This window comes from Lactuca serriola, chromosome 5 (assembly GCF_051521515.1).
Source record: "Lactuca serriola cultivar US96UC23 chromosome 5, Lser_US96UC23_V15, whole genome shotgun sequence".
Classification (NCBI taxonomy): Eukaryota; Viridiplantae; Streptophyta; class Magnoliopsida; order Asterales; family Asteraceae; genus Lactuca; species Lactuca serriola.
The window spans coordinates 71,202,860-71,226,488 of NC_136412.1; the positions used below are offsets into that span (position 1 = coordinate 71,202,860).

General features: G+C 41.6%; 2 protein-coding genes and 1 non-coding gene across 3 annotated transcripts; 2 read left to right on the forward strand and 1 right to left on the reverse strand.

Moving 5' to 3' along the window:
• Positions 1 to 8,970: 8,970 nt before the first annotated feature.
• Positions 8,971 to 13,566, reverse strand: LOC145049591 (uncharacterized). Its single transcript, XM_078997977.1, has 3 exons — positions 11,533 to 13,566; positions 9,509 to 10,452; positions 8,971 to 9,433 (listed from the first exon to the last, which is right to left on the reverse strand). Exons 1-3 carry the CDS (start codon positions 13,564 to 13,566, stop codon positions 8,971 to 8,973), a joined length of 3,441 nt encoding a protein of 1,146 aa, XP_078854103.1.
• A 214-nt stretch (positions 13,567 to 13,780) lies between these two features.
• Positions 13,781 to 13,887, forward strand: LOC145055840 (small nucleolar RNA R71). The gene has a single exon (XR_013685390.1). It is a non-coding gene; the product is annotated as a small nucleolar RNA R71 (small nucleolar RNA).
• A 7,946-nt stretch (positions 13,888 to 21,833) lies between these two features.
• On the forward strand, positions 21,834 to 23,625 carry LOC145052600 (protein BUNDLE SHEATH DEFECTIVE 2, chloroplastic-like). Its single transcript, XM_079000440.1, has 5 exons — positions 21,834 to 21,996; positions 22,120 to 22,190; positions 22,332 to 22,398; positions 22,865 to 22,961; positions 23,452 to 23,625. The coding sequence occupies exons 1-5, from the start codon at positions 21,942 to 21,944 to the stop codon at positions 23,528 to 23,530; spliced, it is 369 nt and encodes a 122-aa protein (XP_078856566.1). The 5' UTR covers positions 21,834 to 21,941; the 3' UTR covers positions 23,531 to 23,625.
• Positions 23,626 to 23,629: the final 4 nt, after the last annotated feature.

Consider the following 23,629-nt stretch of genomic DNA (forward strand, 5'->3'; position numbering starts at 1 on the left):
CTTAGGGCAAAGTGACTATTTTACCCCTGACCAAATCAAAGTCAAAGTCAAAGCCAACTTCCAGTTGACCTGACTCGCCGAGTTGGGCCGCCAACTCGTCGAGTCCCTATCATTTCATCTGTCCTTCTTCACGCTTTTACTCGTCGAGTTTAGCAACGACTTAACGAGTTCTCTTTCTAAAACATCCTCGAATGAACCTTCATCCGACTCGCCGAGTTGTATGAACAACTCGTCGAGTTCATCCTCGTCCTTCAAACAAATCATGTCCTTGACTTGTCGAGTTGTATGAACAACTCATCGAGTTCATCTTCAAAAGTTGGGAGATTGCCTTGGACACGCCGAGTCTGCTCATGCACTCGCCGAGTCCTATGATTTCCAGATCTATGGCTAAGTCCAATGAGTTGAGTCACTCCCCCGGACCCTTCTAAGACCATTCTAACACTCATTGGGTTCCTTTGATGTAACATCCCAAAAATACAGGCCAAAAATTTCATTTTAATTATGTTATTACATAAAACCATAAGTATAAAAACATTCATAATAAAGTCTCATGTCAAAACCTAAGTGACAGTAATCCAAACATAGTATCATAAAACCATATCAGAGCGTAATCCCCAAAGATCTCATGTGTGGAAAACATAGTGTGATGCACTGCGATCGAGTTGGCTCCCTTCCTTTGAAAACAAAGTACCTGAAACCAAAACTGAAAACCGTAAGCACAAAGCTTAGTGAGTTCCCCCATCATAACACATACCATACAATCACATAGCATACATACTGTCGGGCAATTCTGGGGTGCCCGACCTACCCGTTACGACCATTCTGGGGTGCCGACCTACCCGTATGACCATTATAGGGTGCTGACCTACCCGTGTCAAGCCATTATGGGGTGCTGACCTACCTGTGTCAATCCATTATGGGGTGCTGACCTACTTGTCGGTCCTAATAACCGACCCCCGAGGATTATTCCACCCCTACTGCTACTATCACATATATCATAACAAAAACATACTATCAGACATATCTGGGGTGTCCGAACTACCCTTCGGTCCTAACAACCGAACTTGGGGACTATTCCCCTCATACTACCACTATCACATATAACATATTGTGCCAGCATACAAACATATTCAAACATACTATCAGACATATTTGGGGTGTCCGACCTACCCTTCAGTCCTAACAACCGAACTTTGGGACTATTCCCCTCCTACTACCACTATCACATATAACATATCATGTCAACATATAAACATATCATATCATACTGTCAGACATATCTAGGGTGTCCGAACTACCCTTCGGTCCTAACAACCGAACTTGGGGACTATTCTCCCCCTACTACCTCTATCACATATAACATATCATGCCAACATATAACATATTAGGTAGTAGCAAACCTAGATGAATATCAAAAAGACAATCATCTAACATACAACTCCTACTGGTGGACCGGCATTGTGGCCGTAGACCCACCACTACTGGAAGGTAACTCACCTCACACTGTTGAAGCCCTACTGGTACGCTTCTGGCTGCTATCTAACAATCCCCGCATTGTTGCTCCTCTAGCTCCCCGAACTATCAATACCATAATAATACTTAGCCCAAAACAATAATCCTTCATAGGTTAGAATGACCATTCTACCCCTCCTATTCCAACTTGATACATATTTAAGGTCCAATACTAGGTAAGCTTCCCAAGCCCACTAATGGCCCAATTTGCTACATTGGGCCCAATCCCTTAATGGGCCCTACCCTAAGCCCAATTATATATTCCTTGGCCCATATTAACTGACACCTGATGGCCCACTATGGCCCAAAGGCCCAAAATCCAAAACACAGCCCACACCGAGGCCCAATATGCGCAAAGCCCAACTCTGCTGAGTACGTTGGGCGTACTCCAATGTACGCTAAGCGTACTGGCCTGCTAGTAAGTACGTTGGGCGTACTTGTACGTACGCTCGACTTAATCCTCCTATTAAGACATTTTTCCATTAAGTGCTTAATACTCCACTCCAGAGACCACCAACTCAGATGTAGGTCCTTACTGATGTCTTAATCCATAAAGTCACTAACTTGGTGACTTGCAATCCACCAAATACACCCAAACTCAAAATGTGACAATACACTTCCATGACAAGGGCTAGATCTCATGCATGAGCTCATTGGGACCATAAATATCGAGACTTTACTACATATGGGGCACTTTTAGCTCTAAGGGTGGCAATCCCAAGCTTAAAGACGAAGTTACATCATAAATGTCCAATCTTTCGACCTAAAAAGATCCCAAAGCTCCCTAAATATAGATCTAAGCTTCTATGAGGAAAGTTAGAAACTTTATACCTTCAGGGGCTTGCAAATGAGTTATAGAACTTGGATCCAAAGGCTCTTCCTTGATCAATGAGACTTCAAGATGGTCACTTCACTCCAAGAACACCAAAATGCACTCAAAATGGCCTTACAATCTCCAAGAACACTTTAGAGGGTTTAGGGTTTCGTGGTGGCTGAGTGAAGATGAGAGGGAGGCTGGTAACCAGGGTGTTATGTTCTTTATATAGAGGCTCACCCTAAAAAATTAGGGTTTTAGAATGTTGAGTGTACGTTGGGCGTACTCCTCGTACGCTGGGCGTACGCCTCCAAGCACCCGTGATCCTTTCCCTTTATACGTTGGGCGTAACCCAGCTCACGCTGGGCGTACCCACGCGTCCCTTTCTTTGCATGCATGGTCCTAATTTGCCAACTTTTCCATTAAGGGACCAATAACTACAATATCTTCAAAGTACTATAACTTCTTCGTTCTAAGTCCGTTTCTAACGAACTCTATATCCACGGAAAGGTGCGCATCCATAAACTTATCCTCACCTCAAAACCTTCTGAACAAAAAATCCAAATTTCATAAAGAGCTTGAACTGCCACTTTACCGATATACCAGCGGCTCCAAAACACGAATCGGACACCCGAATCACTTATAATACATCACCCGCACCCAAGTGGCCTAGATCCTACCTTTTCAAAAGTCGTAATCCTTATGATGACCGATCTTCAGGCCACGTCCTTAGACTAGAAGTCAATTCGGAACAAGGCGTTACATTTGAACCCCAATAGAAAAGGGGATTCAAGCCTCAGACTCGCCGAGTCGAGGTTGTCCAAGTCTCATTTCTCGATCTAGCATGTAAAGTTATAAACTTTACGTGTATGCATGGGATAATAAGCTAAAAAGACCCTAAAAGAAGCTTTTAAGTTGCATGGGACTTTCTATTGGTGCTAAGGCAGTCTCTTTCTGCCTTCTAACCCCTTAATGAGTCTGGATTTGAAACCTTAACCCCCCAACCATGCTTGCAATCACGGTTAGTCACCAAGAATGGCTTATACAAGCCCTAAATCTCCCCAAAAAGGGATCTAATACAAGAAGGAGCAAGGTTTAGACTTTATACCTTCTAAGAACTGTAGATGATGCACAAGCTTGACTCCTCTGGTCTCCTCTTGGTTCCTCAAGCTTTTCCTTCCTTCTTGCCACCACAAACCACTAAGAATCACCAAAAGGCCTTTAGATCTTCACAACATGATTAGGGTTCTGTATGGAGTACTCTAGGAGTGTAAAGGGGCGATGGAGGCTGTATAAGGTTAAATAGGGTGAAAACCCTTTTATTAGGGTTTTGTCCAGACAAGGTCTACTCGTTGAGACTTGCTGCCGACTCGACTAGTCCGCCACTTATTCCTCGGGTCCAGGTCACTACTACTCGATGAGTTGGGCCATCAACTCGCCGAGTCCCAAACCAAGTTGCGAAAAATATTTGAATGAAATACATACCAGGAACCGAGTGCTACAAATCTCCCCTACTTATCTTAGACTTCGTGTTCCTCAGATCCTTCGACTTCCGATCGAGGATCGCCACATGTCGCTCAATGTAGTTTAGGCTGTCATCAACCTAAATATCCTCTAGGGGCACCACCGCCAAGTCGTCCACCAGACACTTTCGCAATTAGGAGACGTGGAAGGTGTTGTGGATCTGACTGAGTTCGATTGGCAGATCCAGCCGATATGCCACCTTGCCCACCCAGGCAATAACCTTCAAGGGTTTGAGCCATAAGAACTTTCCTATGTGCACACGCAAACCCTAAAGCTTGGATCTAGGTTTCTCTAATTGAACATGCAATATATCCAAGACTTTCATGGCTAGATCTAATGTAAGCAAACAATCAAAACATATAAAACCAGACCTAGAAGAATACTGATGTGTGTAAATTCAACTAGTTTTATCCCTACTTTTTATTAATAATTTGAGCACACAAAGGCAGTGAACCTGTCTTTAAGTGGTATAGATTGATAAGTAAGGTATCGAACTCAGGGAACGGAAATTAAACTAATAGCTAATTTTAACTAAAACAAATAATAAAAGTAAATGGTTTTTTCTCTAGTTTTGCAAGACTAGAAACTTAAACAAACTAAATTTAACTAATTAACTAAAGCAACAACTATTCACCAAATTTGATAAAGATGTTTCTATTTAGGTTCAACCAATTCACTCCTATGGTTATTTAAGTTAAGGTAGATTAATTGCTATTGGTTACCAATGATAGTAGTTAGGTTCATGTTCATTACTCCTAACCCTTAGACAATTAACTAATTTAAGCGTTGATCAAGTGTTTAAACTAATTAATTCCCTAGATTAATTATTTGGATTAAATAAGATTTGTAATGGTCAATTAAGTTATTAATTCAATTAACCTCTTGTTGATGGTTTCTCAAACAAGCTCACACATTAATCTTCCTATTTTCTTATTAATCTTAGTTTCATAATCATTAATTCTAAGCATATATTTTAGCATTCACATAGACATATGAGGTTAACAATTAAGTGATGTTCATGCAACCTAATTGCCTTCCAATTAACAGAAAATAATAGTGATTAATACATAAGGTTCTTTAACAAACTTAATTTAATAAATCACCAATAGACAATTAAACAAGAATCAATAATTAAACCATAGGAGTTCTTTGGTATTCCCCAAACAGAAACAAAAACGAGTTTAGCTCATAGTTGCAGTAGGAACAAGCATAAAAACAAAGTTTATGAAAACAAACATGTTTAATTCCTAAGTCTAAGTGGTAGAATTAACCTAATTGCTTGAATTCTTCCAACTCTTGAAGCCTAGGGTTCCTTAGCGCATTCTGAACCTTTTAGTCGCAACTCCCTCTTTTAAAACTCGCCAGGAATGCCTTCTTATGGAATAAGGATTCGTCTTTTATAGATATCCTCAAACAGAGGGTACTCGGCGAGTAGCAGAATAAACTCGCCGAGTAGGTCAATACTTATCCGTCTCTAGATCAGCAGTCGTACATATCTCCTGGCATCTCATCGCGTACTCGCCGAGTAATGCCGACCTACTCGCCGAGTAAGTCTCTCTTTCCATTCTTTAACCTTCACTTGCTTTCCCTTTTCTCCTTTTTGCCTCCAAGCATATCTTTTGGACTGAAAACACAATTCAAAGCATTTTAAGTACCTTTTTTCCATATTATTCTCATAACTAACCAAAAATAACCAAGAATATATGTTAAATAATTAGCTAATTATGCACATATCAAAATACCCCACACTTGACTTTTGCTTGCCCCCAAGCAAAACTAAATTTTAAACACATTAAAATCACATTAATAACTCCAATCCTTCCCAGCCATTATGCCAAGACCGCAACGCATGCATTTGTGTCTAAAATTCCTAACAACCCCCATACTTCAAATACTCACAATCCTCATAAACATTCGCCCACTCACCCCGAACTATGCTCATCTTATGCAACCCTCCGAATCCATCCTCAGAAAATCTCTTTACCCTCAAGGTATTTTTAATTGAGCAACCCAAGCATACATATTCTAAAATTACAACTTTTGATACCACATTGGAGCTCTTTAGAATTCTTCACTTCTTTGACATTAGATCTTTAATTTCTTCGAATTCACCACCTTGTTGTTTGATTTTTGGTATCTTCAACTTTTCTGGATTTCTTGGAATATTTGATCTTTATTTGCTCCAAAATTCTTACAACTTTTTGTTTTTTTTTGTTTTTTTTGTTTTTTTTTTAATTTTCCTTCTAAAATCCCTACATGCTTAAGCAGGGACGCTCAATCTCAACCTTTATTGGCTAATGATAAAAACTTTCCTGGATACATTTCAGGTTTAGGCTGCTAAACATATTGCATCCCTCAGGCCGAGCAAGGTCGTGTTTTTGTCTCATGATTTCACTGAAATAAGGAAGCCACAAATGCACTAGAACGTGTATAGGCTCAACTAAACATTTGGGTTCTCATGCAATTATTAACATAAATCTAATATGGAATCCTAATTTTTACCAAAATTTTCTAATTTAAGCCCTAAGCATTAAAAATTAGCCTAAATTAAGATTCTAAGTGTTCTAAGATGTGACTAACCCCCTACCCCACACTTATTTTATGCAATGCCCTCATTGCATATTATAACAACTAAAAAAAATGCAAATAGAGAGAAAGTTGGAACAAACTCCCCTGGGGTAGCAGTCGCTAGGTTGACACCCTCGTCTTCAACTCCTTCTTCTAATGACTTTAACCATGGGAACAGCTCATCCATGGCACGGGTGTCATAAGTCTCGTGTGGTTGATAGCTCGAAAACTCCAAGGAAAAAGGGTTGTTGCACAATTTTCAGTAGTAACTCATAAAGAATGTATGAATGGCTCAGAAATACTATCCAGAACAAATCAGAAATTCTTCTCGCAGCAGGATACTCGGCGAGTAGGCGATTAAACTCGCCGAGTAGAAGGTGTCGGACAAGCAGATCGTGCAGAAGCAGACGTACTCGCCGAGTAGTATTAGTGCACTCGGCGAGTAGAGCATAAAATTCCAAAAATTTTCTAAACGCTGGCTCTCTTTATTCTAGTGTTGACATGCAAATATAAATGCACTCTCCAAGAAACTTTCTAAACAGCAACACTTTAATAAACTCTTGATTCGTACGGACTCGATCCTAGGAACAAAACTCCATAAGCACTCCTAAAGGCCCTCATTCCTCGCTTGACCATTCCTAAATAGCATGCATCCTAGCTTCAACACCTGAAAAGAAAACTAAAAGTAACACTAAAATTCAAACCACTTAACCAAGGTTACATGTCCACAATTGTCCTTAAAACAAACATCATAATCAAACAAAATAAAATCTTCATTCTTCCTCGTCCATCCATGCTCCTCCAGCTCCACTACCTCCTTCTCCACCCCTTCTTTGCATCCTTTCGTCCCAATTCATGATGTAAGGATAGCCGGGTCCCGGTCGCGGGGCAATATGCATTTGTTGGAAAAGATAGTCGAAGGATTGATTGGTGTAATTAACCCCTCGCCCTATATCATCCAAGTATCGTCGATACTCCACTTGATTCCATCCCTCGTTATCCTCCACCGGAATCACCGGTGGGTCTTCTCGTACCCGCTCGTTTCTCGGCCTAACCCGCCTTCCCGGCTCCTCGGGGACCGCCGGCTCGTCCTCATTCGGAATAGTAAAAGAATCACCAATTTTTTCCACTATCCGAGCCCTCCTATAAAGTGCAGTGTTGAATGGAGGAGGGTGGATAATCGTCAGCATTTGAGCTTGCGGTAATCCCAAGATTCCAAATGATCGCGCAAGCCGAGTAATGAACATACCCCCATTGATCTTCGAGTTGATTTTTTCCTTAACTGCTCCCTCCGCAAGAAATTTAGCAATGCAATATGGGAGGTTGCAGAAAACATCGGGGGTGATGATACTCCACATATAAAAGATATCAAGGGTGGGAACTTTATCCCCATCCTTTCGCATGTTGATCGTGCTTGCAACGAATCGGTGAATAAGTCGATGGATTGGAGAACGAATATGCCCTTCTTGAGCAGTGGAAGGTATATAGACCCGGTTAGCAATTGTACTCCACCATGTTGATGCCACCACCCCCTCGGGAAGTTCTTTGTAGGTATTTTCCAAGAAGGCTTCAAAGTAGTCCGTCATCGCCATATCTTGATCGTAGATGCCCAACCGCCAAGAGAACTCAACCATGCTGCATTGTCGCATCTCTCCTCCCAAAGAAAACGAGATCGTGTTTGGATTGTAATATTCACTCCCACCTCGGAATGAAATAGTAGCAAAGAATTCCCAGCACAACTCCGCATATACTGGCTCTTGTATTTTAAATAATTGCAGCCAACCATTACAAGTGATGTTGGCATAACCCAAGTTACAATCTTTTACCAAATATGGAGTAAGTTCCTCTTCCAAGCCGACATTACCCATCCATCCCCAATCCACTGCAGTGGGCAAGTGAATTTCTTTCTGTCGCAGCGCTTCCAACCTGTTTAGGGCTCGAGTTTTGGAGGATTTAGAGGTAATTTGTTGAAAGGCTAACCATGGCATATCACCATGGCCTCCTCCACGTGATGACTGTCCTCTCCTTGCCATGATATCTTGGTGGTTGAATTAAGAGAAAGAGAAAGGAAATTGACTAGATCTTGAAGAACTCTTGAGAGATGGCTGAGAGAAGATGCTCGGCGAGTGTGGGGGTTGAAATGTTGAATAAAAGTAGTTTTTACAGATTTGAATTTACTGAGTTTTAACCGTCTACTCGCCGAGTATAATGGATCTACTCGCCGAGTAGACACGCGTGTCATGAATTTTTGGCTGTACGCGAACATTTACTCGCCGAGTATATCCGATGTACTCGCCGAGTAGATGTCTCAGGTTGAAAAATTTTAAGTTTTTGCCAATGCTACTTTGTGAATTTCTTTATTTTAGCCTTTCCACCCCCACACTTTCAGTAGAGCTTGTCCTCAAGCACTTAGAGAAGTAGAATGAATGAAGAGAAATGAAAAAAAACAATACGAAAAATAAAGAAAGGGAAAGAAAATGCAAACGTGAAACTCGGGTTGCCTCCCGAGAAGCGCTTCTTTTGATGGAGTCATTAGCTGGACTCCGCCCCTTCTATGTTTTTGCAATTCCGCACAGCAGGAGCTCCTCCATTCCTTCATTGCGGGGGACTCCTTCTTCATATTTCTTCACTCGATGGCCATTGACTTTAAATGGAGTGCCATCTCTTGAGATCAATTCAATAGCCCCATGAGGAAACACCGTCTTAACCACAAATGGACCATCCCACCTTGATTTGAGTTTGCCCGAGAAAAGTTTTAGACGGGAATTGAAGAGTAGTACTTTTTGGCCTTCATGGATGTCTTTGCTTTTGATTCTTTGGTCATGCCATCTCTTGGTCTTTTCTTTATAGAGCCACGAACTAGAATAGGCCTCATTTCGGAGTTCTTCAAGGGCATTCATTTGCATTAAACGGTTGGTCTTCAATTCTTCCATGTCAAAGTTGCATCTTTTTAGCGCCCAATATGCCTTGTGCTCGATTTCAACCGGTAAATGGCATTGCTTTCCATAAACTAACCTATATGGTGTAGTACCAATAGGTGTTTTGAAAGCGGTACGAAACGCCCATAGCGCGTCATCCAATTTATCCGACCATTCCTTGCGATTGCTTCCCACCGACTTCTCCAAGATACGCTTCAAAGCTCGATTGGTAACTTCCGTTTGCCCACTCGTTTGCGGGTGGTATGATGTGGAGAACTTATGGGTCACCCCATATTTCTTGAGCACCTTGTCCAATTGATCATTGGCAAAGTGTGTGCCACGGTCACTAATTAGGGCCTTTGGAACACCAAACCGGGAGAATAGTCTTTTCAAGAACCGTACCACTACCCGTCCGTCATTTGTAGGTAAAGCCTGTGCCTCCGCCCATTTTGACACATAATCCACCGCCACGAGGATGTACTTGTTTCCTTTGGATGTGGGGAATGGCCCCATGAAGTCTATGCCCCACACGTCGAACACCTCGCACACTTGAATGCTATGTTGAGGCATTTCATTACGGGAGGAAATGTTTCCCACCCTTTGGCAAGCATCGCATTCTTTGACATATTGGGCTGCATCTTTGAAGATTGTAGGCCAATAGAACCCAATGTCAAAGATCTTCTTCGCGGTATAGTGTGGTCCATGATGTCCTCCTGTGGGCCCGCTATGGCAGTGCTCTAGTATTTTTCGACTCTCCTTTCCGAACACACATCTTCGTATAATTCCATCCGCGCAGCTTCGGAAGAGGTATGGATCGTCCCAAAAGTAATATTTGATCTCCGAAAAGAATTTCTTCTTTTGCTGACTACTATAATCCTTCGGGACGTACTTGGTAGCTAAATAGTTAGCTATATCCGCGAACCATGGCTCCTCTCCCACGGACACCATAATGTATTCATCCGGAAAGTCGTCTCCATCCTTATCTTCTTGCAATGCCGGGTTCTCGAGCCTAGATAAATGATCGGCCGCTACGTTCTCCATTCCTTTCTTATCTCGTATCTCTATATCGAATTCTTGAAGAAGCAGCACCCATCGTATCAGTCTTGGCTTGGCATCCTGTTTGGAAAACAAATACTTGATAGCCGAGTGGTCAGTAAAAACAGTGGTTTTAGATAAAACCAAATAAGGGCGAAATTTATCAAAAGCGTAAACTACGGCTAACAGTTCTTTTTCAGTAGTGGTATAATTCTCTTGGGCAGGATTCAAGGTCTTGCTTGCATAATAAATGGGTTGAAAATGCTTATCAACCCTTTATCCAAGGACCGCTCCTAGTGCATAGTCACTAGCATCACACATGATTTCGAAGGGTAAATTCCAATTTGGGGCTATAATGATTGGGGCATTAGTTAATTTTTCTTTTAAAAGGTCGAATGCCTCTAAACACTCTTTAGTGAAATTAAAGGGTGCATCTTTTAATAATAATTGTGTTAGAGGTTTCGTAATTTTGGAAAAATCTTTAATAAAACGCCGGTAAAAACCTGCGTGTCCCAAAAAACTTCTAATGCCCTTCACATTAGTTGGTGGGGGTAATTTAGCAATGGTGTCTATCTTTGCCCGATCCACCTCAATTCCTTTTTTAGAGACTTTATGTCCCAATACTATACCCTCTTTGACCATGAAATGACACTTTTCCCAATTTAGGACCAAGTCGGTTTTCTCACATCTAGCAAGCATTGAGTCAAGATTTGTGAGGCAGTCATTGAAAGAAGATCCGAATACAGAAAAGTCATCCATAAAGACCTCCATGAATTTTTCCACCATATCATGGAATATGGCGGTCATGCACCTTTGAAATGTCGCAGGTGCATTGCATAGTCCAAATGGCATGCGTCTATAGGCGAAGGTCCCACTAGGGCATGTAAAGGTGGTCTTTTCTTGGTCCATTGGGTCTATGGGTATTTGGAAATACCCGGAAAACCCATCTAAGAAGCAATAGTAGCTATGGCCCGATAGTCTTTCTAACATTTGGTCTATGAAAGGAAGGGGAAAATGGTCTTTGCGAGTGGCATCGTTTAGCTTGCGATAATCGATGCACACTCGCCAACCGGTTACCGTTCGCGTTGGAATTAACTCGTTCTTGTCGTTGGTAATGACCGTCATTCCTCCTTTTTTGGGTACCACCTGGACCGGACTCACCCATGGGCTATCGGAGATGGAATAGATGATTCCTACATCCAAAAGCTTGACCACCTTCTTTTTGACGACTTCTTGCATGTTCGGGTTTAATCTTCTTTGATGCTGCACCACCGGCCTGGCTCCTTCTTCTAAGTTGATTTTGTGAGAGCAGTAGGATGGACTTATTCCCTTTATGTCGGAGATGCTCCATGCGATGGCTCTTTTCCTCGTCTTTAACACCCGTACAAGCTCTTCCTTTTCCGTCTTGGAGAGATCTGAGGCTATAATCACTGGCTTCTGATTTCCTTCTTCCAGGAAGGCGTATTCCAGATGGTCCGGCAGTGTTTTGAGCTCCAATTTATTCTGCATAGTGGCGGACTCGCCGAGTGCAGGTGTGGTACTCAGCGAGTTGATGGCGGTATTCGCGACTGCTGACATTTCTTCAGGTGAACTCGGCGAGTAGATCGGGTCTACTCGGCGAGTAGGGCTTTCAGCTTGGTTTTTTAGTTCTTCATACTCTGCTTCCTCCAACAGTCTTTCAATCTCTATTAAATCTTTTTCTGGATCAAATACTTCTTCCAAAGCTGCAAACTTGCTGGAATTTTCAGGTATGTCTTCTTCCCATAACTCGTCAAGCATGTCGATTGAGAACGCCGTGTCGTCACTAGTCCTTGAGTACTTCATGGCTTGGTCTACCCCGAATGTTACTGAGTCGTCCCCAACTCGCAATGTGAGCTTTGAATCTCTCATATCTACGATGGCGCTAGCGGTGTTGAGGAAGGGTCTTCCAAGGATGATTGGTACTTGCGGATCCGCCTCCATGTCGAGAATGATGAAGTCAGCTGGGAAGACAAATTTGTCTACTTTCACTAATAAATCTTCACATATGCCTCTTGGGAAAGTAACCGTCTTGTTTGCCAAATGTATTGCCATTCGAATTGGCCTTGGCTCCGGGAGGTCCAGCTTTTTGAAGAACGAGTACGGCATAAGGTTCACACTCGCTCCAGAATCAGCTAAAGCATGAATTGCTGCCAAGTTGCCAAATTGGCAAGGTAGAGTTAAGCTCCCCGGATCACCCTTCTTCTTTGGTAATTTGTTTAGCATGGCGGCGGAGCAATTCTCATTCAATACTACTTTCTGCACCTCTTCCATCTTTCTTCTATTAGTAAGGAGTTCCTTAAGGAATTTTGCATACTTGGGCATTTGCATAACGGCTTCAATGAAAGGAATGTTTATTTGAAGAGTTTTAATATGATCAAGGAACTTCTGATATTCCTCTTCCTGCTTCTCCTTCTTGGCTCGGGCTGGGTATGGCATTGGAGGCTGGTATGGTTTCAAGGGTGGCTGATCATTAGTTTTTTTAGATGTACTCGCCGAGTCCATCGGTCCTACTCGGCGAGTAGGGCTCTCAGATTGTGAATGTTGGTTTTCAACTTGTACTTCCGTTTCTTCCTTCTGTGAGTCCTTGTTCGCTTCAGTTCGAATGGGGGCCAAGGGAGTAATAATCTTCCCACTTCTTGTGGTAACAATATTCACTTGTGCGCCTCGTGGGTTGTTCTCGGTTTTGCTAGGAAGCTCTCCCGGTGACCTTTGGTTTAGTTGTTGAGCGAGTTGCCCAAGCTGAGTTTCTATATTATGGATGGATGCTTGCTGGTTCCTGAGCATTGTTCTTGTTTCTTGGATAGCAGCATCGTGGTCACTGTGTCTTTTCTCGGAAGCAGCCACAAATTTAGTTAGCATATCTTCCAAGCTTGGCTTCTTCTCTTGCACCGGCTCCTCTTTTTGGTAAAAGCCTCTTCCTTTTTGTCTATACTTCTCCTCCTTGGCCTTCTTGTACTCTTCGTAAGGCAGCCACTCCTTCTTTTGTTTTCGCCAGTCTTCATCATACCGGTCACCGCTCGAATAGCATACTTGTGCCTTTTTGTTGCCGTGCTCATCTAAATCACAATCCCTAGTGAGGTGAGGTCCATTGCAGTTTTCACAACCCACCCGTATGGCATGGATAGTTTGATCCATTTTGTCCATTCTCCTATCCATGGTTTTTAACATGGCCATGACCGCGGATAAATCTTCAGTAGCAGCGTACGCGGCTCCCCTCGTGACATCATTCCTAGGGTTGTGGTATTCTCTAGAGTGTTTAGAGAATTCTTCAATTAGTTCTTTAATCACCGGGGGTGGCTTCTTTGTAAGTGGGCCTTGTGAGTCTAGCAACTGCCGGGTTGTGACATTAACTCCATCATAAAAGATGGAAACTTTTTGCTGGCTGTTTAGATCATGGTGTGGGCAATTTCGTAGTAAACTTTTGTACCTCTCCCATGCTTCATATAAAGATTCTCCAGCTTGTTGTTCAAAGTTTGCAATGGCCTTCTTGAGTTTGGCTATTTTGGATGGTGGGCAAAAGTGATCTATAAATTCTTCCTTCATTTTGGCCCAAGTAGTGACTGACCCGGGAGGAAGTGATTTGAGCCAGTCTTTAGCAACACCCTTGAAGGTTACCGGAAGCATCCGAAGTAGTTGAGTTTCGCGGGTTACATTTGGAATGTTGAAATAGTCAGCAACATCATTTACTTCATCCAAATGTTTGTAGGCATCTTCATGATCTTTCCCATAGAAAGGTATTTCCTTAAGCGCAGCTAGGATATGACCTTTTAGTTCGAAGGTAGCAGTTGCGGGAATTGCGGGTTGCACAAGTCCCGGGCCATGGTCGTCGCGCATCCTCTTCTTCCATTCCCCCATGGGAATTTCATCAATGTTAGCCATAGTGAATGCTAACTCTTCCTCCGATTCGGTTTCTTGTTCGTACGTTGCCTCCTCTTCTTCCTCGGTCTCGTATCCAATATCTTCTTGGATTGGCTCCTCAATTGTCAAGGAAGCGCTAGAAGCTCCTGATTTACTGCTCTTCTTTTTCCCAAAAACAGTCTTCAAGTTGGACAATGGTGATTTCTTTGGTGTGCTTTAACTCTCCACGTCCTTCCCTTTGTTTCTTTTCAATTCGGATTCGGGATCTTCAAACGGAGGTACCAGTGGTGTGTTTGCTCCTCTGGTCATCAGAGTCCTGAAATTAATCAAATAAAAAAAAACGTAAAAAGAACAAAAAGATTGTAAAAGAAAAAAAAAATTGCTGGTTGAACTGCTACTCGCCGAGTAGGTGCGAGTGCACTCGGCGAGTATCAGTGATATTTCAAAAAAAAAAAATTTAAGTTTTAACTTAACTAAAACAGATACTAAAACCTAATTACTGGATACTAAATTGCAATAAATGAACTTTATGCAAGTAGACTCACACAAAGGATCGAAAAAATTAGGAATTAGCTTAATTATTTAGAACCGTTCCCCGGCAACGGCGCCAAAAACTTGATGTGTGTAAATTCAACTAGTTTTATCCCTACTTTTTATTAATAATTTGAGCACACAAAGGCAGTGAACCTGTCTTTAAGTGGTATAGATTGATAAGTAAGGTATCGAACTCAGGGAACGAAAATTAAACTAATAGCTAATTTTAACTAAAACAAATAATAAAAGTAAATGGTTTTTTCTCTAGTTTTGCAAGACTAGAAACTTAAACAAACTAAATTTAACTAATTAACTAAAGCAACAACTATTCACCAAATTTGATAAAGATGTTTCTATTTAGGTTCAACCAATTCACTCCTATGGTTATTTAAGTTAAGGTAGATTAATTGCTATTGGTTACCAATGATAGTAGTTAGGTTCATGTTCATTACTCCTAACCCTTAGACAATTAACTAATTTAAGCGTTGATCAAGTGTTTAAACTAATTAATTCCCTAGATTAATTATTTGGATTAAATAAGATTTGTAATGGTCAATTAAGTTATTAATTCAATTAACCTCTTGTTGATGGTTTCTCAAACAAGCTCACACATTAATCTTCCTATTTTCTTATTAATCTTAGTTTCATAATCATTAATTCTAAGCATATATTTTAGCATTCACATAGACATATGAGGTTAACAATTAAGTGATGTTCATGCAACCTAATTGCCTTCCAATTAACAGAAAATAGTAGTGATTAATACATAAGGTTCTTTAACAAACTTAATTTAATAAATCACCAATAGACAATTAAACAAGAATCAATAATTAAACCATAGGAGTTCTTTGGTATTCCCCAAACAGAAACAAAAACGAGTTTAGCTCATAGTTGCAGTAGGAACAAGCATAAAAACAAAGTTTATGAAAACAAACATGTTTAATTCCTAAGTCTAAGTGGTAGAATTAACCTAATTGCTTGAATTCTTCCAACTCTTGAAGCCTAGGGTTCCTTAGCGCATTCTGAACCTTTTAGTCGCAGCTCCCTCTTTTAAAACTCGCCAGGAATGCCTTCTTATGGAATAAGGATTCGTCTTTTATAGATATCCTCAAACAGAGGGTACTCGGCGAGTAGCAGAATAAACTCGCCGAGTAGGTCAATACTTATCCGTCTCTAGATCAGCAGTCGTACATATCTCCTGGCATCTCATCGCGTACTCGCCGAGTAATGCCGACCTACTCGCCGAGTAAGTCTCTCTTTCCATTCTTTAACCTTCACTTGCTTTCCCTTTTCTCCTTTTTGCCTCCAAGCATATCTTTTGGACTGAAAACACAATTCAAAGCATTTTAAGTACCTTTTTTCCATATTATTCTCATAACTAACCAAAAATAACCAAGAATATATGTTAAATAATTAGCTAATTATGCACATATCAAATACCTTGAGTTAATTGCTTGAAAACTTCTTCTTCTTGGAGCTTAGAGTCACAATTGTCACTCCTCTAATGGCTTACAAACACCTACTAGCAAGAAAATGATTTGAGAGAGGGAAGGAGGAGAGAAATCGGCTCTAGGGTTTCCTCCAACAACAAGTGGCCGATTTCTCCAACCCTAAGGGCCTATTTATACTGTGAGCTGCTAAGGTTTCACCTTAAACCCTAATTGGATAACTTAGCCTCAAAGCAATCCAATAATCCTTCTAGATAAGGCCTTGGACGATTTCTAGGATATCCTTATCCCTAAAATCGTCCACCCCTATATCCATAAGGATTCTTAGCCCAAAATACAACTATCACACATTTGACAGTTTATGTCCCTTTATTCAATTAATCTCTTTAAGTAACCAAATTAATTCCCAATTAATTTATGACTTATATTAATAAAATAATATTATTATTCCTTTAACATATTACTCTTATAATACATTAACAATAATAATATCTATACTCTCTATATAAATCATCTTGTCAAGTTGCTATGGTGAAGGCAACCCAAAAGGACCATGCACAATCGGGTCAAGTACTTACCAAACATAGTTACAGCCTTAGAAACTAATCCAACAACCTTTCCAAGGCGACGCCTTCAGGAGAACCATATCCCCGACCTGGAATTCCAGGTCTGAACGACGCTTGTCGGCATAGCTTTTCTGCCGACTCTGTGTAGTCTGGAGCCTACTCCTGTCCTGCTGAATCCTCTCTGTCGTCTTGAACATCACTTCGGTGCTCCCCATGACCCTCTGGGCAACCTCACCCCAACATATCGGGGTCCTGCACTTCCTCCCGTACAACATCTCAAAGGGAGGATGATCGATACTCGTGTGGTAGCTGTTGTTATAGGAGAATTCAGCCAATGGGAGGTAAGTATCCTAGCTACCACCGAAGTCTAGCACACATGCCCGCAGTATATCCTCCAGAGTCTGGATGGTTCGCTCGCTCTGACCATCCATTTGCAGATGAAAAGAGGTGCTAAAGCGGAGACGAGTACCCAACTCATCGTGGAAATTCTTCCAGAACCTGGAGGTAAACCGTACGTACCTGTCTAAAATCACTGACATTGGCACCCCGTGCCGCGCCACCACCTCTCGAATGTAGATGTCGGCCAGCTCCTCGGCCGATATACTCTCCTGGATCGGTATAAAATGGGCACTCTTGGTCAACCGATCCATGATGACCCATATGTAATCCACTACCCGCGCGATCCTGGGAAGTTTGGTGATGAAGTCCATGGTAATATCTTCCCACTTCCACATGGGAATATCCAACAACTGCATCTTTCCATGAGGCCTCTGATGCTCGGCCTTGACCTTCCAGCAGGTCAAGCACCGCTCCACATACCATGCTACATCTCGCTTCATGCAGGGCCACCAATAGGCATGACAATGATCCCTATACATCTTTGTCGCCCCGGGATGGATAGAAAACATGGATTTGTGCGCCTCCTCCATTAATGTCTGACGCACACCTCCATGATAGGGAACCCACACCTACGGTGGAGGGTCAACAACCCTCGTCTATCATAGTCGAAGGAGGAAACCTGACCCACAATACGCTCTCGCTTCTGATGTTCCTCCTTCATAGCCTCCTATTGGGCCTCTCGAATCTGCTCCAACAGCGGAGTCACCATGGTCATCCGCATGCAGATATCTTTGATCGACGCTGCCTTGCAGCTAAGCGCATCAGCCACCACATTGGCCTTTCCCGGGTGGTAAAGGATCTCACATTCATAATCCTTCACCACATTTAACCACCAACGCTGCCTCATGTTCAGATTCGGCTGGTCCATGAGATACCTCAGGCTCTTGTGGTCTGTGTAAATGGTACAACGAACCCCATAGAGGTAATGACGCCAAATCTTGAGGGCAAAAAAAACAACCCCCAGCTCCAAATCATGTGCCGGATAATTCGCCTCATGAGGTTTCAATTGCCTCGAAGCGTAAGCAATAACATGCCCTCGCTGCATCAATACCGCGCCCAAACCCGAGATGGACGCATCGCAGTACACCATAAAATCCTCCATGCCCTCCGGCAGGGCTAAAATTGGCGCCTCACACAATCTCTGTCTCAATGTCTCAAATGCAGCTTGTTGTTCAGGCCCCCAACGAAAGACCACGACTTTCCTTTTCAGCCTGGTCAGAGGTACGACTATTTTGGAGAAGTCCTGAATGAATCTCCGATAGTAGCCAACCAGCCCCGGGAAACTCCGAATCTCAGATGGAGACCTCAGAACCTCCCACCTCATCACGACCTCTACCTTGGCTGGATCCACCAAAATCCCGTCCTGATTAACAAGGTGCCCAAGAAACTGCACCTCGCGCAACCAGAACTCACACTTGGAGAACTTAGCATACAAGTTCTCCATCCCCAAAGTATCCAAAACCTCCCGCAAATGCTCCTCATACTGCTCTCGCGTCTTGGAATAAACCAAGATGTCATCAATTAAAACTATCACAGACCGATCCAACATCGGTCTGCACATGCGGTTCATGAGATCCATGAACGCGGCAGGAGCATTGGTGAGCCCGAAGGGCATCACCACGAACTCATAGTGGCCATAACGCGTCCGAAAAGCAGTCTTCTGCACATCTTCATCTCTGACCCTCATGTGATGATACCCTGAACGTAAATCAATCTTGGAGAACCAAGATACTCCCTGTAGTTGGTCAAAGAGGTCATCGATCCTCGGAAGTGGGTGACGATTCTTCACAGTTACCTTATTCAGCTCCCGATAATCTATACACATCCGATGCGACCCGTAATTCTTCTTCACAAATAGAATCGGGGCTCCCCAGGGTGAACTGCTCAGTCTGATGAATCCCTTGTCTAACAGATCATGCAGTTGTGTAGACAACTCCTACATCTCAGGAGGAGCCAATCGATACGGTGCCTTGGCTATCGGAGCCGCACCAGGGACGAGGTCGATCCTGAACTCCACCTGCCTCTCCGAAGGTATCCCAGACAACTCCTCGGGGAACACATCCGCAAACTCTCGTACCACGGGCACATCGCCCACCGTCGCCTTACCCGCCTCCCGGGTATCCGTAACATAGGCGACAAATCCTGCGCAACCCTGCTGAAGGTAGCGCCTAACTCTCGCTGCTGAACATAAAGCTGGTCCTCGTTGTGGCCTCTCGCCCTGGATCATCAGCTCTACCCCACTTGTTGTAACATCCATAAAATTTACGCCAAATTTAAACTTTTAACATTGACAAAAGAAACAAATAGTAATTGTTTTTACAAAACATTTCCAATTCATTTATCATAAGAGTGTCCCAAAATAGATCATAAGGATGAGGAGCGGTACGGTCACGCCTTCGCCTTCCCTCGATCACCTGAAGTACCTGAAACAATAAACTGAAAACTGTAAGCCCGAGGGCTTAGTGAGCTACCCCCAAAATACCAATACCATACAGACAGAAATCATATCAATGACAATCAATCATTCAACATGCATACTGGGCCATCGGCCTGACTGGTCCGCCCTTCTGGGCCTACAGTCTATCTGAATCTATCCCGAGCCTTCGGCATGACTGGTCCGCCACGTGGGCCTACAGTCTCCCCGGACCGCTCATAGGGTATGTTGGCCTTCAGCACAAAGCAGGACCGCCTCAACCCAACCAACAAGCAAGTAACCATGTGGGCATACTATCTTATACTAGCATATACAAACATCAAGCATATCTATCTCACTGATCATCAATCATAGACTTCTCTCGTAACTAGAGCGCTGACTTAACAGGTCACTGACATACCAATCCCTACGGATCATAAAAGCATAACATACTGCCTCCCCTGATTCCGATCAAACCGATCATATCACATGTAGCATACCATAACAATAACAACTAAAGGGTCGGCCTTGGTGCCGTAGACCCTATCGATATAGTGAGGATAACTCACCTTGCAGATGTCGACTCGAAAGGTAACTCCAACTATCGGATCACTTGTCACCGGCTCCACCACCTTCCCAAGAGATGTCCACAGAAGAAGAAATCGGATCCCTTCCCAGCTCCTTGCCAAAATCACTTGATTCACCAAACTTTTCCACCAAAAATCCTCTCTCAACTTCAATACACAAAGGGCACACACACACAAGTTAGAGATGCAAAGGGGGGCTGCAAAAGAACTGAAAGAGGCTTGAGCTTCTTTAAATAGAGGTGCAAACCCCGGAACTTAGGGTTTCACTCTCCAGCTCCTACTCGTCGAGTCCAACAAAGGACTCGCCGAGTAGGCCACTTAATTCGCGATCCAACCCGCTGCTACTCGACGAGTAGGGCCAAAAACCCAAAAAAAAAAAGATCCCGATCCTAACCCAGATCCTGAGCCTCCTGCTCCATGTCGTGTGGTCACCATACTGAAAATAAACACGTAAACGTCAGAATCAAACATACCCCAAGAGGTCTCACACATTATCCCAGATTCCTGGTTCCATCTCGGCCCTCCTTGACTCGAGTACGGATCCTCTGCTTTCAGTAATACGGGCCCATACTACCTTCCACATCTATTCGTACGTTCCTCAAGGATTGCTTCGACTTCACCAAGTCCCTTAACCAATATCCCTTTCCAACTATTCTCATCATAGGCTTTCCTAGGGCACTCTCCGACCTACTCTCCGCCATCAGCTGCACCAGGAGTCCCTACCATCCTCCCCTAACTAGCTTGCATATACTGTTACATATCCGCTCACTAGTTAGTTAAAGTTAGCCATGACCCCTATAGCACAAAGCAAGCAACATTTGTGCATCGAGTAACCATATCAAGCATTACCTAACCAGGCCATCCTACTGAGGACTAGGCAGTCCTAGCATGCAGCTCATACATAATAAAATTTACATCAGAAATCAGCAATGTAAGAGAAGTAGATGACAAATATATGAGATTCATTTACCATTGAGTTACACAAACTTTTTACCCGGATTATCCCTTGTAGTTAAGGTCCAAATTACGGAAGGCTTCTCACAGTGACAAGGGTTAGCATAATCAATTGTACTCGTGCTCTTGGAAATGCGTGAATTTGATTTGGGAAATGTTGATGAAGATCAAGATGTCATAGGAGCCGTTGCAGGAGGGAGGGGTGTTGATGAAGATGAAGAACCCTAATTTGGTTATTGAAGGAGTAAATATCCATTAAATAACCAAACCATTATTTTACCTGATGTAACCGGTTACCACAAGCCACTATCTGTACTTTGTTGGTGTTTTTAGTACAAAATTTTCAATTTAAATGTATTTTTTACACTAAAAAGGGAATAATAGTCTTTTTTGTACATTTTTGAAAATTTCTTACCCTTTTAAGTTATTTTTTTATTTTTTTTCTAATTAACCCATATAATACATGAGTCTCACAACTAGTTTTCCAATAATAATAATAATAATAAAACTCAATTTTTTTTTTACCTAAATACGTCTTTTAAAATTTATACTTAAAACCTTTTTTTTTTTCAAGAAACGAAAAACATTTTTCTCATTTTATCCCACAAAACGCACTGAGTTTTTATGAAAATTTAACAGCTACATAAATACGTAAGTAGTTACAAATTTTTGTGGGCAATTCAGATTTGATTTCTAGAACTGAACGATGGGAAGTGTGGCCTATATCATCATTAACGAACCAGAAAATAAGTAAAATCGCTCAACTCACTTCCTACTTCCGAATAATACAATGGCTTTATCTTCATGTTTTTTAGCCATACAATTCATACCTCTTCAGAACCCAGGTAAATTGTCTTCTTCCCACTGCAAGTTTTCACACCCACCCACCAAAAATCTACACTTTCATGCTGTTTAATCTAACTCTACCAGATTCTGCTTCAATTTGGCTTCTGGGTTTTCAATCATAGGTGTTCTTATCGCCAATCAAAGCAATCGAAAGCTTCATAGAACAGTCAAGTTTGACTCTTTGAAACCTAAGGTCCATTCTTTTCTTGCATTCAATCAAATGTTCTAAACTTCTTTTTTATTATCGCAATCTTACTTTCACAATTAGGGCTTTTCGGGTATGGAGACTATGAGTTATTGATATACGAATTGCGTACTATTGGCAAATATGCAGGCTACAGGAGACAAGGAAACGAAGCCAAAAGTAAAGAGTGTCATATGTACGGATTGTGATGGAAATGGTAAGTAAATCGCTTTTATATGTATTTTTCAAGAAAAGTAGAAAAACTCCCTTTCATATATTACTAAATTTGATGAATTCGATTGTTTAAACTCAAAATTTATGCTTATTAGTATTTCTTGACATAATAGAAATTTGTATTTGTTTGCCACTTAGGAGGTGTTTGAATATGTGTTTTGATAGGGATTATGCTAAGAATCAAATATACCCAAAATTACTTAAAGCTAGGGATAGTGTGGGGAATTTACTGTTTTACACTTATCTCAATATTACTTGATAATCCAAATCTTATTAATTTGATCCAACCCTTCATTTTTTGTTCTTCAATTTTCTCGAGTTTGTTGTTAGTTTGTCAGATATTCCTTAAATATTATTTATCCAGACAACAGTTTATACGAATAACACTTGTGGGAAAAAAACGTAGCAAAATTTTTCACTTTCATCACTAAATTTTATGAGAATTGCAGGTGCAGTTCAATGTTCGCAATGCAAAGGTGTTGGTATTAACCCTGAAGATTTCTTTAACGGGCAATTTAAAGCTGGGGACTCGTGTTGGCTTTGTGGGTACTAATTATTTTCCTTCCTCATTTTTTCAGAATTGTTTTTACTTATTTGATACATTGATGACTTCCTTACTTCTTTTTTTGAACATGTACATAATCAATGTGCTCTAAAAAAATGTCCAACTTATCACTTACTAAGTTTGGTAACACATTACTTATATTAGGAATACATGAAAACAATAAAAAATGTTGGGTGTTAATAAAATTTGGTTTTAATATTGATGTAATGATTATGACATGAATAAAATACATGAAAACAACCCAAAATGTCATGCATCGTACATGAACAAAATATGAATGACAAAACATAAATAGAATACATGTAAACAATCGTGAAACAAGTTACCAACCGACCTAAGTGAAATTTTTTGAAAAATAAAGTGACTTGGCATGTATGGAAAAAAGAAAAGTATCCTAGTGAGACAAATTGAAAAGCATGTTGTTATTTTATGACATATTTGATGCTATTTTTCATGTCTTTCTTCTTGCAGAGGCAGGAAAGAAATGCTATGCGGAGGTTGTAATGGAGCCGGCTTTGTAGGCGGTTTCATGAGTGGATTTGATCATTAGATTCATCCGTAGGTATACAAAATGCTCCAGCATAACATAAATCATGTAAATAAGTCTTATATTTTATATTTATTATTCGAATTTTATGTGTTTTATTCT

What these genes read in the sequence shown, in the direction of transcription:
- LOC145049591 (XM_078997977.1), bottom strand. Translation starts at nt 13,566, where the DNA reads ATGGCCATGTTAAAAACCATGGATAGGAGAATGGACAAAATGGATCAA. An exon ending in CCATCTCCGATAGCCCATGG is followed by an intron (nt 10,453 to 11,532) that starts GTGAGTCCGGTC and finishes TTTTCCAAACAG; the next exon opens with GATGCCAAGCCAAGACTGAT. An exon ending in GGAAGCAATCGCAAGGAATG is followed by an intron (nt 9,434 to 9,508) that starts GTCGGATAAATT and finishes TACACCATATAG; the next exon opens with GTTAGTTTATGGAAAGCAAT.
- LOC145052600 (XM_079000440.1), top strand. Translation starts at nt 21,942, where the DNA reads ATGGCTTTATCTTCATGTTTTTTAGCCATACAATTCATACCTCTTCAG. An exon ending in CATACCTCTTCAGAACCCAG is followed by an intron (nt 21,997 to 22,119) that starts GTAAATTGTCTT and finishes TTTCAATCATAG; the next exon opens with GTGTTCTTATCGCCAATCAA. An exon ending in TACGGATTGTGATGGAAATG is followed by an intron (nt 22,399 to 22,864) that starts GTAAGTAAATCG and finishes TGAGAATTGCAG; the next exon opens with GTGCAGTTCAATGTTCGCAA.